Source organism: Euprymna scolopes, chromosome 25 (genome assembly GCF_053919585.1).
Source record: "Euprymna scolopes isolate OS-2025 chromosome 25, ASM5391958v1, whole genome shotgun sequence".
Taxonomy (NCBI): Eukaryota; Metazoa; Mollusca; class Cephalopoda; order Sepiida; family Sepiolidae; genus Euprymna; species Euprymna scolopes.
This window is the reverse complement of record NC_136506.1, coordinates 78,745,302-78,761,208: the sequence shown is the minus strand read 5'-3', so window position 1 is coordinate 78,761,208 and position 15,907 is coordinate 78,745,302. Positions and strand designations below refer to the sequence as shown.

At 33.0% G+C, this 15,907-nt stretch overlaps 1 protein-coding gene across 4 annotated transcripts in view; it reads left to right on the top strand.

The window, feature by feature from the left end:
- Positions 1 to 15,907, top strand: part of LOC145247448 (malonyl-CoA decarboxylase, mitochondrial-like) — a 111,577-nt gene that overhangs the window by 65,569 nt on the left and 30,101 nt on the right. For all 4 annotated transcript variants that reach the window (XM_080109233.1, XM_080109232.1, XM_080109234.1 and 1 more), the window contains 3 exons: positions 3,662 to 3,802; positions 7,409 to 7,546; positions 10,374 to 10,526. In XM_080109233.1, the coding sequence (XP_079965359.1) occupies positions 3,662 to 3,802; positions 7,409 to 7,546; positions 10,374 to 10,526 (432 nt within the window). The remainder of the gene's footprint in view (positions 1 to 3,661; positions 3,803 to 7,408; positions 7,547 to 10,373; positions 10,527 to 15,907) is intronic.

The following is a 15,907-nucleotide window of genomic DNA, read 5'->3' as shown; positions in this document are numbered from 1 at the left end:
CGCTTCAGTAAATGCATAGGTCCAAAAAGAACATAATGAATGTCAAAAGAAGAAAAAATAGATCAATATAAAAAAAGTAATTGAACATTATTCATCAAACCGTGGCATATATGTATTGTGCAAACATCTTTCTCCGCTTGTAGGCGACCAGAATGAGAAAAGAAAGATTTATTCTAATAAATTAGTTAATGGGTACTTCTGTAGTTTAAATCCCGTCAAAATGTATTAGTCAAAGAAAAAAAAGTTGATTATCAATTTTTTTTTACCTGACTTCAACGACGCCGAGTTACGCCGTTAAAATAAATAACAAACTAATTTTCCATACAAAAAAAAAAAATAAAAACTATATTTGTTCGCTAATTTAATGAAACAAAACTTTTATTACCCTCACCACTAACAAAAAAAACCCCAGAAAATAACAGTTGCCTATAAAAAGAAATAACGAATAACAGTAAAATAGAAATAAATAAAAACAGTAAAATTTATGAATTTATTACTGTAGGTTGTTTGTTGTGACGAACACAAAGAGAGGAAGAAATAAAGAAATAAGAATGGAGAAGGTACATTTATTATCATGTTTGAGTATGTTTTAGTCTTAGCCGAGAATTCGTTCGTTGTTATATTGGAACTGAAATTGATGCCGTGTGAATCAGTATTTTTAATAACAACGCCATATTGTAATGTTCTGAAGTGTTCGTTTGAATAATCCAATTCCGGAATAAGAGAATTAGTGAACAACCAATCGGAGGCAGCAAACTTTCACGAGGGAGACTTTATTATTTTTTTTATTCTATTACGGGAAAGTTAGTGGTATATTTGTGTTTGTATGAGCCAGTTACAGGCATTTTAAATGTAGAATAGCCTCAGGTGTGAGAAAGTGTTTAGAGCAATAGAGAAAACTGATTTTATGGGAAGCAGAAAGAGCAATGGATTTAATATATGAACTATAAACAAAATCTGATGTGAAAAAAAGGGTACTTGTGCAGAGCTTTGCTCGGAACGTGATGTCATGCGTTTGGGTTTGACTGTAATCGAATGTAAGATGTCAATCAATGTGTGGCAAAGGAGCAGACGATTTTTGGGTAAAATATTGGAAGAAAAAAAATCAATAAATTAAGTAAACAGCACACCCTCAAACGTCTGTTCCTAACAACTTTATACAAGATGAATATCTCTACCTTGGATTAACAGTTGCAGAAGCTGGAAGATGTTTCATATTGCCAAAGAATATGATTAATCGCTGCAAAGAAAAATTGCGCGTCTTGTGGATGGAGGTGTATCAGGATAAAATGGACGTAATGTGGGATCAGGGAGGAACTTCTTGACAGTTACCTTTCTGATTTTTTTTTTTTTTTTTTAATAATTTTCTTTCTTTGAAGATTGTAATGCTGAGTATGAGGCAGCCAAACCAGCTGCCAATATTGCCCTGTTTTTTATTGAAACCAACCGAGAGCTCTTTTCAGTATCCTTGTTGTTCCCTTAAGTGCAATTATCTGGATCTCTTTATGTAGAGACAGAAATTTAGTCATGATCCTTTTGTCTGCATCTCAAAATATATATCCGAAAGCTGCCTGTTAGTGAAGTTTCTTCCACATCCGCTGTCTTTTCTCACCCCACTTGGATATCATCTGATGTGACTAGAAAAGTTAATCTAATATTAAGGAAATATCTCGGCTGTCTTAATTTAATTTAATTAAAAGAAAAGGAGAAAAAATGGTTGCCCAGCCCCATCCTATCAGAAAAAAATTGTTCATGAAAAGAAAAAAAATAACAAAAAAAAAAGTTTACTTTACATTAGTTACAAAAATAAAGAAAAAATGCAAAAAAAAAAAACCCTAATATATGAAAAGCATAAAAAATGTGCTGTTTGATTTTAAACTTTTGTAAGAAAGAAAATATGAAAAACACAAAAAAATTGGTTATCTTATTAATTTTGTTTAGTTTTTTTGGACAAAAAAATTGGTGAAAAAAGTTTAACTGACTTGTTTATTTTTTTCACTTTAAAAAAATTTGTTACGATAATAAAAGGGAAATTGTTATGGTAGGTTGTTGTTGCTTTTTTACTTTTGTTATATTTTTTCCAGTTATTTTATTATATTTAAATGTTTTCTTCAGTATTTTCCTTGTAGTGTTGTTATATTTTAATAATCGGTGACGCTTGTCAAAAGCCGGCGGTTGACATCATGTTCTGAGCAAAGCCGAGCAGCTAGTTAGTTACGTTTGGTTCAAATTCTGCACAAGTATCAAAAAATGGAGCGATTATTTATTTATTTTTATATATATATATATATATATATATATATATATATATAAAAATATATTTTAGTCATCGACATACAGTCCTGTTTCGTTGTTTCACAACTCATCAGTGCCGCTAGACTAACACCTATCCCAAGCCGAGGATCGAACCTAGAACCGTCGTGATGACAGTCGGCAGTTCTACCCCCTGACTACGGAAGCGGTGGCCGTAATTAATCTGTCCGAATGTCAATTTAAATAAACATCCGTCCGCCACTCGTAAAGTGCTCAAACGTTTGTTTGTAAACAAACCGCGAGCTTCGCATTTTTTCAGCTAAATTAAGTAGCGAGTGAGATTATTTACGATAGTGCTCAACCCAAGAGGGGGGCTTTATAAAATATATTTTAGTCATCGACATATAGTCCTGTTTCGTTGTTTCACAACTCATCAGTGCCACTAGACTAACACCTATCCCAAGCCGAGGATCGAACCTAGAACTGTCGTGATGACAGTCGGCAGTTCTACCCCCTGACTATGGAAGCGGTGGCCGTAATATATATATATATAAAGCTGAACGTTTGTGTGTGTATCTGGTCACGAATAGGCTCCTGTATGGTTGACTATTATAGAAAACTGATCACATATAATGATAGAAGATGTATCGAGACACAGGAATGAGTATGTTTGATCTGGCATAATGATGATTCATTAAAATTGTGGGGTCTACGTACGCGCCTGGTCCAAAAAGTATAGAAATAAAAAATTTAAAAATTGAAAAAAAAACGTTTAAGCATGTTTTCGATATAGATGTACATAATAATACTTTGATAAGTACGTTTTAACTTAAATAGGGATGGTATAATAAAATTGTGGGGTCTGCGTTCGCGCATGGCCTCCATAGAATGGAAATAGGCACAAACTTTAATAAAGACTTTTCATATCTATCTGCATAAGTATACTTTGATAATTATGTTTCAGTTTGAAGAAATATGGTATAATAAAATTATGGGGTGTTCGTTCGCGCCTGACCGCCATAGAATGGAAATATGTCACAAAGTTTAACAAGGTTTTTTAATATAGATCCACAGAATATTATGATAAGTGTTTCAGTGTGAACAGGTATGGTATAATAAATTATGGGTTTTATCTATTTTATTTTTACTTTCATCATATTTTGCTTTGGTTTTGATACCCCCAAATTCGAAGCTATCTTTTACAACCCTTCTTTTTCATAACTTATCATACTTTCATAAATCAGAGTTCATTTTCTGTAGGCTGTTTTTGAACCCAGTCAATGACGGATACTTTTGCTAGTTTATATATATATATATATAAAGGTTTAAAATGTTTCAATTCCAGCTTTGTTTTATGAATCTTGTTATATATCTGCTGATTCCTTCATTTATTATTTTTTTTTTTCAGAAAAAATGTAAGAATTTCTGTTTGTTCTATGAAAAGTTGATACCGCAGGAGAAGAATTTGTTTCTGCAGATATTATCCAAGAGTTATGGTGTCCATCATTCAAGAGTCATTCGAATATCGCAAAATATCTTGAATTCTCAGGTAAGATTCTTGTTCTTTTAATATAACAGAGACACATGAGAAAATTAAGCTTTAGGAGCACAAAAGAATCATAATGATTGACATTATTGCCTTTAATCTCTTAGTAAAAAATTGCTTTCTATTCATCAGTTTGAAGGCTTTCCCTACCTGATGTTGCTTGTGATTATTTTTACTTTTGTTAATACAGGCTGGAATGATACATTTGTCACCCTAAATAAAACAACACTACAGCTTTATTTTAAAACTTTTATTGAAAAAAAAAAACAATTCAAGTAACCTGATTATAGAGCTGACATCTATTCAATGTTGCTACCTCCAGCCTCAATCACTGCTTTGATATGGGTCTGGAACTGGGAGCATGCTTTTTTTCACAAGCACCGGGGAGGGGGGGGAGCTTGACGAATACTTGGCTGATGGCTGGTTTTGGTGCTGTGGGAGGTCATGTTGGTGATGTTCTCAATGTATGACCAAACAGAGTAGTCCAGCAGGTTTAGGTCAGGGGAGGAGGGTGGCCAGTAAAGAGAAGGGTACAAAGTTGTAGCACTCCTTCTGAAGCCATGCCTGGGTCTCTTTTGACCTGTTGGCTGGTGCTGTACCCTGCTGCCACCTGACTACCCCAGGGGATCACTACACTCTACAGTACATCCAGGTACACTTTAGTGTTGACTTTCAAGCTGACTTCGAAGATGTTAGGTTGTATGATGTGGCCCTCTGTAATCATGTTCCAAGATCTTGTGTTTAAAAATGGCGTTATATATTTACTCAGGCAAAATTATTAATTAAAGTTACCTCCCCCTGGATCTTACAGACTCTTCAACATTAAAACATGATAAAACTCTATAAAATCACTAAACTCAATAATTTATATTTTTACTTGTAATTATTATTATTTATTTATTTTTTTACTTGATCATTTTTCTTAAATTTTAGGACTTATACTAATTTTGACATGACATGTAAGTACGACTGTTGGGATGATAAATCAGAAAAATCAGAACTTTTGGGGGTATTGGAATCAGGAAAATTTTGTGCCTATTTCCTGATGCCAAAAACGATTCCTTTTGTTTAAAACAAATTCTTCCACTGCTGATAGTAATGTTAAAATGATAAACATTTATTGATTTTAAACTGTCAGAAAAATAAAATCCATAGACGCCCCCCCCCCCTTTCTCCCAGTGTACTTTTACATTTGAGAAACTATCTGCACATTTAACATGTGTTTTTACGGCAATTGGGAAAAAATAACATTTTTATAGTTAAATATTTAGTGATTTATAAAGAATTAGAATCCGTAATTTAGTACGGAATCAGGAAAAATTTTAGTATCGTCTCATCACTTGTAAGTACGTGTTGCATATTTGTGTGTCTAGAGCTAGTCACAGCAACACACATTATTTAAATAAAAAATGAGTGAAAAGAAAAACAGAGAATGGAGTTATAAAAAGAAAATAAATTTATTTGTAAACGTAACAAGTCTATTTTATACTAAAATAAATAATCTAAGGGAGATAATAAAAAGGTTTTAGTTATTACTATAAGTTAGAAATACTAAAATAACTTTCACAGATATATTTTACTTTAATCAATATCAATATTCAGGAAAATCTATATTTACCGATAATGTGTCTGTTGTGGTTTGTTTGGCTTGATGTTCAGTAAGCTTATTTTTACGACCAAGGATTATTTCAATTCTCGATTGTGACCAAAGTTAAATTTATTTTTAGCTAAAAGGTTGCCTCCAATTTTGCGTCCCTTTCATTTGGTGTACGAATCAATAACTGGTTTTACAAACATATATACTTCTATTAATAGTAAATGCTGGAGAAGGTTTCAGGAACCTTCTGGAACCAACGAAAAAAGAATACTTTTGTATAAGGATATTTTCACGTTCTAATATTAAAGTAATTTTATTTATGTTATCTTAGATACTATTTTAATTTATATATTATTAATATTTAATTGTATTATATTTTATATTTCATTTTATTATATAATTTTTCTAGTATTATTATTTTATTATATTTAATTATATTGATAAATATTTTCATTATATGTTATATTTATTAATTAGTTAATTCTTTTGTGTAAGAAAATGTAATTTCTTCATATTTTAAGAGGAAAAGATGTCCTCATATAACAGTACGTAACAATATTTTCACCTAAAATTGTTTGGTTTTCAAAGATCCCCAATTTACACAAGGCTATGGCTAATGGAATGAGTGCGAGCTATCTCTGCGAATTAAATAAAGAGTTGTTTGAAATTGCATACAGATTCCCATGTTTGATAGATGGACAGCCAGAACACACCAGATAAAGCACAGTAGTTTGAATAATAAAATAGGTCTACTTCCTTTGGAAAGAGCAAACACTCTACTTTTATCTCCACATCTCACTTTTGACTTCCTTTGCTTTACGTTACTTTCCTGGACATGCTAACTGGTGCAACTACACTATAATAACGAAATTCAAAATTTTTAATATTGAATTTCAAGGCAAACCAATGGTTTCTACTTAATTGCCATGTTAAAGTAATGAATATATCCAAAAATTATGAAAATAATTAGGTAAAATAAAAATTTATCAAGGAAAACATTTTTTGAGGAAAATTAGCGAAAATAAAACACTAGACTTCCAAGGGGAGATAAATAGCGTGTAACTATTGCCATTTTAAAAATAAAAAAATAAATTGTGCGTTTTGCCGTGTTTTTAGCATAACTGAGTTACTTCCCTTGTTATTATCTTACGTGTTCCCAAAGAAATATGGCAAAGATTTTTTTATGATAAAGATAAAATTTTTTTTTTTTTTTTACTAATGTGTTAATATTTAAGTACTTCTGATATGCTAATTAAGTAAATACCATTGCCTTTAGTTGAAAATGACAAAAAGTCATTAGAAACCATTGTTTTTCATATTATAAATAAGATATAAATGTTTTTGTTTTCTAAATTTCATAATATAATGTAGTTGCATCTATTAATTTAATTTCATTAATTTTGAAGCAGTAATTTCCTTCCTGCATAATCCATCACATTCAACATGTGCTCTTGCTATACAATTCCCCTTATATTAAAAAACAAAATTAAAGAAAAATTTCTATCATGATGAAACAAAAAATATCATATTCCAAAAATCATATGAATTGATCAAGTAGTTTTATTTTTATAAAGAAAATCATTTTATGTGATTAAAAGGAATTTGTAGGCATTACAACATCAATCTAGTTAGTGTGAAGTATTGTTGAGACATTTTTCAAAATAACGGGGAGACAGTCACTTCTTGATACTCATAAAATTTGATTTTCTTTATAATATTTCAGAGTTAAACACACAGTTGTTTTTTTAATATAGAAAAAATCCAACTTCCCAAAAAGAGGCACTTGGGATTAGGACAAAAGTACAAAATTGCCTCGAAACAGTTCTCTGTCATTGATCGAGGACAGAGCAGACGAAGTATAGTATCAGAACAGATACTACACATTTATCCTAGTTAAAACCATAAACAAATTTGTTAGTTTTATATGATCTTTGTTTATATTATTCAAGTAGTAGTGATCACAGGGGAAGATAACTCTGGCTTTACTTGATTTTCTTTTTTCTTTTTGACAGGAAGAAGAAGTTGGTTTACTAAAAGCCGAAGAACAATTGCACCATGCCTTGACGCCGCGATACAAAATGCTTTTTATGAACATCGGACGAATTGAAGGAGGTGTTAAGTTTCTAGTTGACATGCGCGGTGATTTAATAGTATGTATTGATTTATTTTAGCGGTTAATTTTATCAATTAATTTCTTAAAAATTTCCAGTTTTGTAAAATTAAAAACATCCTCTTTTGATTTATAAAACTTAAGTAGAAACATAATTATTTAAAGAAAGTTTTTTTGACGAAAGTTAATGAAAAGAAAATATTTGGCTAAAAAAAAAAACACTGAAGAGTTGCAAGGGGAGGTAAATAGTTTGTAACTATTGCCATTTTAAAAATAAATTGTTTTGTTACTTCCCTTGTTAATATGTCATGTGTTCCCCAAAATGGCAAGGGTTTTTTATAATAAAAATTGAAAACTTGTGTGTGTCTTTTTTTTAAATAATGAGGTAATGTTGAAGTATTTTGACATGCCAATTAAGATTATACAATTGCTGAAACTGACACAAAAATTCAGATACTATTGTTTTTTTACATTGATTTTTGCATTTTCCCAATTCTGCTATTGTAGTGATGTTACTTATGCCTGAAAATATCCTGTTACTCTATAAGGCCATAATTCACCCATCTATGGAGTATTGTTGTCACATTTGGGTTGGTGCATCTGCTACTAGTCTCTCACTCCTGGGCAGGGTTCAAAAGAAAATCATCAATCTAATAGGTCCTGAACTGTCATCTAAGTTTCAACCTCTGTCCTATTGACGAAGTGTAGCATCCCTCTGCCTGTTTTACAAGTATTTAAGTGGTAGATACTCTGATGAACTACACGCCCTTGTACCCCCTTGCCGTTTATACCCCTGACAAACCTGACAAACAGCAAAGTCCCACCACTACACAGTAAAGGCCACTAGATATAATAAAGCCTTCTACTCTAATAGTTTCTTCCCCAGAACTGCTAGACTTTGGAATGCCTTTTGGGTTCTTGCTTCCCAAACTATACTGACATGCAGAAGTTCAAGTGTAATATAAACAGGCATATTGCTGCTCAAGTCCCTTCATAGTATCTCTGCAACTTATGTCCCTGATAGTAGCCTCTTACATCAAAGTGGTGCTGTGCCTTGTTTGGGGTGAAAATGTAATTAAAAAAAAAGGGCGGGGGGAGTTATCGCCTTTGAGAAGAGTGGAGGGTTCTTCATTATTGTAGCAAAATTTGAAAATTGAAATAATTAATTTCAAGTAAAATCAATGGAATCTACTGAATTGTCATGTCACAATAATGAAAACATCCAAAAATTATGAAAAACGATAAGGTAGAAAATTGATTATATTAATGAAAAGAGTTTTTGAAGACAATTAGCAAAAATTACGTTTTTCTCTAAATTGGCCAAAGATTTTCAGGTTTCAGAAAAAGGGAGGTAAGTGTTTTATTTAGCTAAATTCAATTTTCGCTAATTGTCTTTGAAAGCTATTTTCATTAATAATTAATTTTCTACCTTACCGTTTTTCATAATTTTTGGATATGTTCATTACTGTGACATGACAATTCAGTAGATACCATTATTTTTACTTGAAATTCAATATTTCAATTTTTTAATTTCACTAGAATAATGAAGAAGGAACAAAATAGTCAGCCATGACAGTTTAAGGGATGACCAAAAATGCGTCTTTATCACACACCTTCAATCATCACGCATCTAGCTGCTTCTACATTACCATTTAATCTGTAAGTTGTTAAATAAATGTATTAAATGATGTGTCTGTTGATAATTTTTCGAGTGGTTTTTAATATCAGATGTAACATAACGAAAGTGAATAAACTGAACCCGTTACATTTTCTTGTGCTTCATTATAAGAGCAAAATTCGAAAATTGAAATATTGAATTTCAAGTAAAACCAATGGTAGCTACTGAATTGTCATGTCACAGTAATGATAATATCCAAAAATTATGAATAACTATAAGGTAGAAAATTTACTGTTAATGAAAATAGTTTTCGAAGAAATTTGCAAGTTTTGTTTATAGAATAAACTGAATAGCGCAGAGTAGCAGGGGAGGTAATTAATTACTGAAAACTTAAAAAAACTTAGGTCAATTAAAGAGAAATGAGTTATTCCCTTGTGTATATGTCACATGTTACCATCAAACATGGTGAAATCGTTTTTTAGTTGAATCCTGGAAATCCTTTTTTCATGTAAAATCCATTAATAGTTAACTAATTTAATGACATGACAATTAAGTAGATAATATTGTTTTTTTTTTTAAGACATTGACATAAAAAGTAATTAGTAATTATTGTTTTTTTTTTTTAATGAAAACTCAATTTTTCGACCGTTGGATTTCACTATTATAACTAGGGCTATGACAACAGCATATTCTTTTCATTATTTTGACTCTCGAGTATATATATCCAACACGGTTAGACACAATTACTCAACCGAGAACCACATCTCTCTACATAAAAACATATAAGATATCAATAGATATATACCTGAGAATCAAAACAAGGAAAAGAATATGCTGTTGTCATAGTCCTAATTATAACGAAGTAGAACCCATTTTTTTTTTCTTTTACACTGCATATTTTGGAATAAGTTAGTAGCTTACTATTGCAAGACTCATTTATACATGTTCATACATCATTTATGATCTTACCATTCAGACTTAGGGTTAGTGCTAAAAATTATTTTTGTTACCTGCTCCAAAAGTAAGAAAAGTTTGGAAATGGGGGGGGGGATTTTATGTTAAATTTATATACAAAACTGATCGCCTACTCTAAATTCTGAATTAATTTTATTTTCTTTCTGTTAAACTTTTCATGCTGTTTACATTTATTTAATCACATAAAAATTGTTTTTTTTTTTTTTTTTGGAGTGAGAGTGGTTTAACCTAAGATGTTAATCTAAAAATTTACCCTTTTTATTCTTGTGTGCAGCATACCCTAACGACGTCCGGTGTCAACCAAGACAACCTCCATTTGAGAGTGTTAAATTATACGTTAAAAGATTTATTAATTTTATGGTTTTCCGTGGGTTTGTTGAAATTACAACGGATCACATGGCAATCACCTTGTGACATGGTACAGAAGGTAAGTCGGCAAATCTATTGAATTGTTTGGTAAATAATTACCCATTTTAGAAATAAATGCTTATTTTGTTTCTGAATTTTTGAGACGAGGATTGACAAAATGTATTATTTGGATTCTTCCGACTACTTTTTTCATCTTGTCTGCTATTTTCACAACATTTCGGTTGATGTAAACTTTGACCGTCATCACGTATATTTTGTCAAACTTGTGAATCTTTCTATCGAACTAGGGACAGAATCTGCACAGAATTTTGAACAGAACCCTTTGAAATACATTGAGGACATTGCAAAGGCTGCTGCAAAGAAGGTGGGTTCCTTCTATCGTGCTAGAAGACTACTCGTACCTGAGAGTATCCTGTACGTCTACAAAGCCACCATTCGCCCATGCATGGCGTATTGTTGCCACATCTGGGCTGGTGCATCTACCACTAGTCTCTCCCTCTTGGATAGGGTCCAAAAAAGAGTTTTCAATCTAATAGGTCCCACTTTGTCAACTAAGCTCCAACTCCTGTCCCATCACCACAATGTGGCACCTCTGTGCATGTTTTACAAATATTTCAATGGAATGTGCTTTGATTAACTCGTTGCACTTGTGCCCCCTCAACGTACATATCCCCGACAAACCAGTAGATATCTCACTGCTGATGCAATTTTCTATCTATATAAGAGCCAGGTACACCCAAGCATGGAGTACTGTTACCACATCTGGGCAGGAGCTGCTAGAAAGGACTTATCCTGCCTTGATAGAGTTCAAAATAGACTTCGTAGCCTTGTGGGGGGGATGTCTTTTTCTCTTCCTTGCAACCTCTTTCTCACTGAAGAGATGTTGCGAGTTTCTCTGCTGTATCGTTATTTTCATGGCAGGTGTTCGGCTGAGCTCCATTCTATGGTCCCCCCTTGCCAAACTTTCACAAGAAACACCCGTCTAGCAGAAAACACTATCACTAGTTTCCCCCATTCTTTATCTGTGCCTAAACCTCTTTAACACTCTTTAACCCTTATCCTCGAGTGGCCTCTTGGCCTTGATAAGTCATGATGCCTATGTAAAAAAAAGAAAAAAAAAAAATATCACACCCTTCAATGTTGAGGTTCCTAAACTAAGGCTTTCTACTTTAATAGTTTCTTCCCTAGACTTTCTGTGATATAATCGCATGCACAGTGGTTGATTTTTCGTCAGCCAGAAAAACTTGTAATGCAAACTTCATTGTTTTTTATAAAAATATAAACAATACTATTTTTTTTTTTTATTGCCTCGTGTGCATGTGCCAAGCTAGAGAGGGAGAGGGTGGACAAGAGAGTGGGTGGATTGAACAACGAGCTCGTCTAATGTTGCTTTGCCTGTTTGTTTCTCTTTTCTTTTGCCTTTCCTCTGGGCTATATATGTGACCTGCTCTCTGATAGGTCCTCTAACCTCGGCAGCTGTAAGAGTCAAATACTTGACCTTTCACGACCGATGACATCAGTTTTGACAGCTTGACCCCAATTGTTCAGTGTATTTTGGCTACCAGCTGTCATGCGTGTGCATGTGTGCACAGCTTCACTATGCAACATTTGCAATTCTCTTCCTGCTATGTGCTTTCTTGACTACTGATATGCAGAAGTTTAAATGTAATGTAAACCAACATCTTGCTAATCTTTCCTAGGCATGGTCCTAAATAGTAGCCCCTTATGTCCAAGTGGCGATATGACTTGTTAGGGGTGAATGTGAGTAAAAAAAAAAAAAATAAATAAAAAAATATCCTTCATTTAATCCATGGGGGTAGCATGCTCTTGCTCCATCAGCCATGACTGGGTAGAAGTCCTAAGTAATTTGCAGTTATATTTTCAGTCTCACCCGCACTGAGGATTAAACATTCAACCTCCAGAAGAAAGTACGTTACAACTGAATTTTACCAAATGCCACTGGTTCATATGCCAAAATGAAGATCAGAGGTTACATTGGTCGAAACATGAAAATAGCACTCAAGATGAGACCAGTTGTTCGAAGAATCCAAATAATGTATATATTATACTGGTTTTAGCCATTTTTGTGTTACTAAATTGCTTCTGGTGATTGAACACTATTGAAATGCTGGTATTGTTTTTTTTTTTTTTTTTTTTTTTTTTTTTACTTCATGATTTATTAAGGCCAAAAGCTACTCAAGGATCAAGGATAATGGTTAATTAGATGTATTGACAGTTGAATGATGATCAATATTGCATGAGGATTGAAAATAATGAATGTATTGAATATAAACTATTATTGACCTGATTATAATTTAGCTTGCTCATTGAAAGCTAGCTAGAAAGTTTTTTAGGCTGGAACCATTTTTCATTGATGATCTGAACAGAACTGCCTGCTTACGAAATATACAATTTGTTACTTGGGTTGGGACGATTAATTGTAATCGGGAATTGAAAAAATCGGAACTTTTTGAAGTACCGGAATTGGAGAAATTTCTGTCTTTTTTCCCCAGTACCCAAAACGATTCTTTTTATTGTTTTTTTTTTTAATTTCTTTGTTTTTGTTTAAAATTTAATTTTATCAATTCTCGTATTAATGATAAAATGATAACTATTTATTAATTTTAAACTTCTAGTAAAACACAAAAAAAAACTATACGTCACACCCATAAGTGTATTTTTACATTTGCGAAAAGATATGCATATATTTGCAGAAATCAGACCCCCTGCCCCCCAAAAAACCCAACTCTATATTTAAAAATTTAAAAAGGATCAGAATTGGTAATTGTATTGGAATTTGGAATAGAATCGGTAATTGTATCGGAATTGGGAAAAATATTGGAATCGTCACTATTTGTTACAACATGCAAAATTGCAAATGGTTATCAAAATCTTGTCTTCATTTCAACTAATATTTGTCAAAACATAAGAAATTAATCGCTCTTTTATTCTATCGGCACCATCATCATCACCATTATCATCACTGTCATCATCACGATCATCACCACCATCATCACCATTATTTACACATTTTTTTACTTTATTTTTAAAGGTTAAGAATTAGAGTGAAAAAACCTCCGCTGTTTTTAAAAACATTTTTTTACATCTTTTAGTCTTTTGACAGACTAAAGAGTCTGTTCTAAAATGCTAAAATTCAGTATCATTTTAATCAATTTTCACTTAGTAAATTTTATGATTTATTTACTCAATTACAAATTGTTTGGAATCTTCCAATTGTTTGCATAAACTTCCAGAAAATACTGCCGAAAAGTTGGTTTCAGCATGAGTTACAAATTGTACCTCGTTAAATAAGTTTGGCATGTAGTTGTCTTATTTCTGAGGAGGAAATAGAGAGGACTAGTGAATCTATTTGTCCATGTTGGCGAGGTTGAATATACCAAAGCTGGATGAATACCTAACGATCAATCAGCTATGTTGGTTTGACCATATTGAAAGGAACAATTTCTGGATAAGAAAATGTGGAGACTTTGAGGTAGTGAACTGGAGGAAAATGTAACGACACCAGAAAATCTAAATGCAAACCACTGAAAAACATCTTTGTGTAACTATCGTTTGCTGGGGGAGTATCTTTGTATGTCTGTGTGGTGGGGACGTTTCTGAAATAACTGTTACGTACTGGGCATGGCAACTGACTTCCACAGGTGTTAAGCACTATAAAACGATAGGCACACCCTCTTTAGATCAAGGGTTGATATGTTGTTAGCTGCGTCTGCTGGTGGGTTTTCTCTTTCGATTCTTATTGGCATTCCTGGCAAAACCGTTTCGTTGGAATTGAATGCTGTAGTAATTGAATGACTAACACATTTTCTTATGAAAATAGAATGGGTCTCGAGTTAAAACGTTCCTTTAAGTGTTAAATTACAATTGAAGAGTCTTTTTAATGCGAGATCTATTCTCGACAAAATTGAGAATCCAACTTCTTGTGACCCTGGTGCTGACTAATCAGATCCCAACTGAATTATCTCCTCCTCTTGCAACAAGAGAGAGAGAGAGAGAGAGAGAGAGAGAGAGAGAGAGAGAGAGAGAGAGAGAGGAGGTGAGGAGATGGATAGATGTTACATGATAAAGGGCTGCCCCCTTTTTATATAAGTAAAAAAATACTTGACCTTTCACGACCGATGACATCAGTTTTGACAGCTTGACCCCAATTGTTCAGTGTATTTTGGCTACCAGCTGTCATGCATGTGTGTGCATGTGTGCACAGCTTCACTATGCAACATTTGCAATTCTCTTCCTGCTATGTGCTTTCTTGACTACTGATATGCAGAAGTTTAAATGTAATGTAAACCAACATCTTGCTAATCTTTCCTAGGCATGGTCCTAAATAGTAGCCCCTTATGTCCAAGTGGCGATATGACTTGTTAGGGGTGAATGTGAGTAAAAAAAAGAAACAAATAAAAAATATCCTTCATTTAATCCATGGGGGTAGCATGCTTTTGTTCCATCAGCCATGACTGGGTAGAAGTCCTAAGTAATTTGCAGTTATATTTTCAGTCTCACCCGCACTGAGGATTAAACATTCAACCTCCAGCAAGAGAGAGAGAGAGAGAGAGAGAGAGAGAGAGAGAGGAGGTGAGGAGATGGATAGATGTTACATGATAAAGGGCTGCCCCCTTTTTATATAAGTAAAAAAATAGAGAATTAGTTAAATGTAAATATGAAATAGGATAGTCAAGGATTCGAACTTGCGAAGCTAGATTTGGAATTGAAAATTCCAATCATAAGTTAAAATAAATACAGAATGTTATTGAAATAAGGAATGTGGAATTGCAATTGTTTAGCTTACATATCTGTTATTGAAAAAGGAAAAATGAAATTTGTTCTGTTATAAAAATGAAAATTAAAATAAGGAATTTAATCGTCAATTGAAATTGTAAACATATTACTCGAAAAATAGGTTACTGAACTCAGGGTCATGTCAAGTTTGGCAACGTGACGCATGTCATCCAATGTGCTTTATGAGCACATGTTTAATCATGCGATGACGTGACGAGTTCTCAATATAGGTAGAGTTTTAGATGCAGTCTGGGAGAAGAGGAGAAGAGTTGGGGAGAAAGAGCTGAGAGAGAGAGAGAGAGAGAGAGGTCAGAGATGGCTGCTGACGTCAAACCTTGGAAGCGAAAGGTTAAGAGAAGAAAAAGCCATGTAAAGAAACTTTGAATTCCTGGAGCGAAATCATGGACCGGTCATGAAATAAAGGACGTCATTATCTTTGTGTATCTGCGTCTTCGTGTTGTGATTCAACAGAAAAAGTATTGTCCATTTATATTATAAGAACTATAAGAGTGGACAACCCCCCCCCCCCAAAAAGAAAACAAAAAAAACAAAAAAAAAAAACTTTCAGTGTCAAACCGTCCTCTTGTCGATACAACGCACGGAAGTCCATTTTTCCTTTCTTTCCTCAACTTGAAACAAATC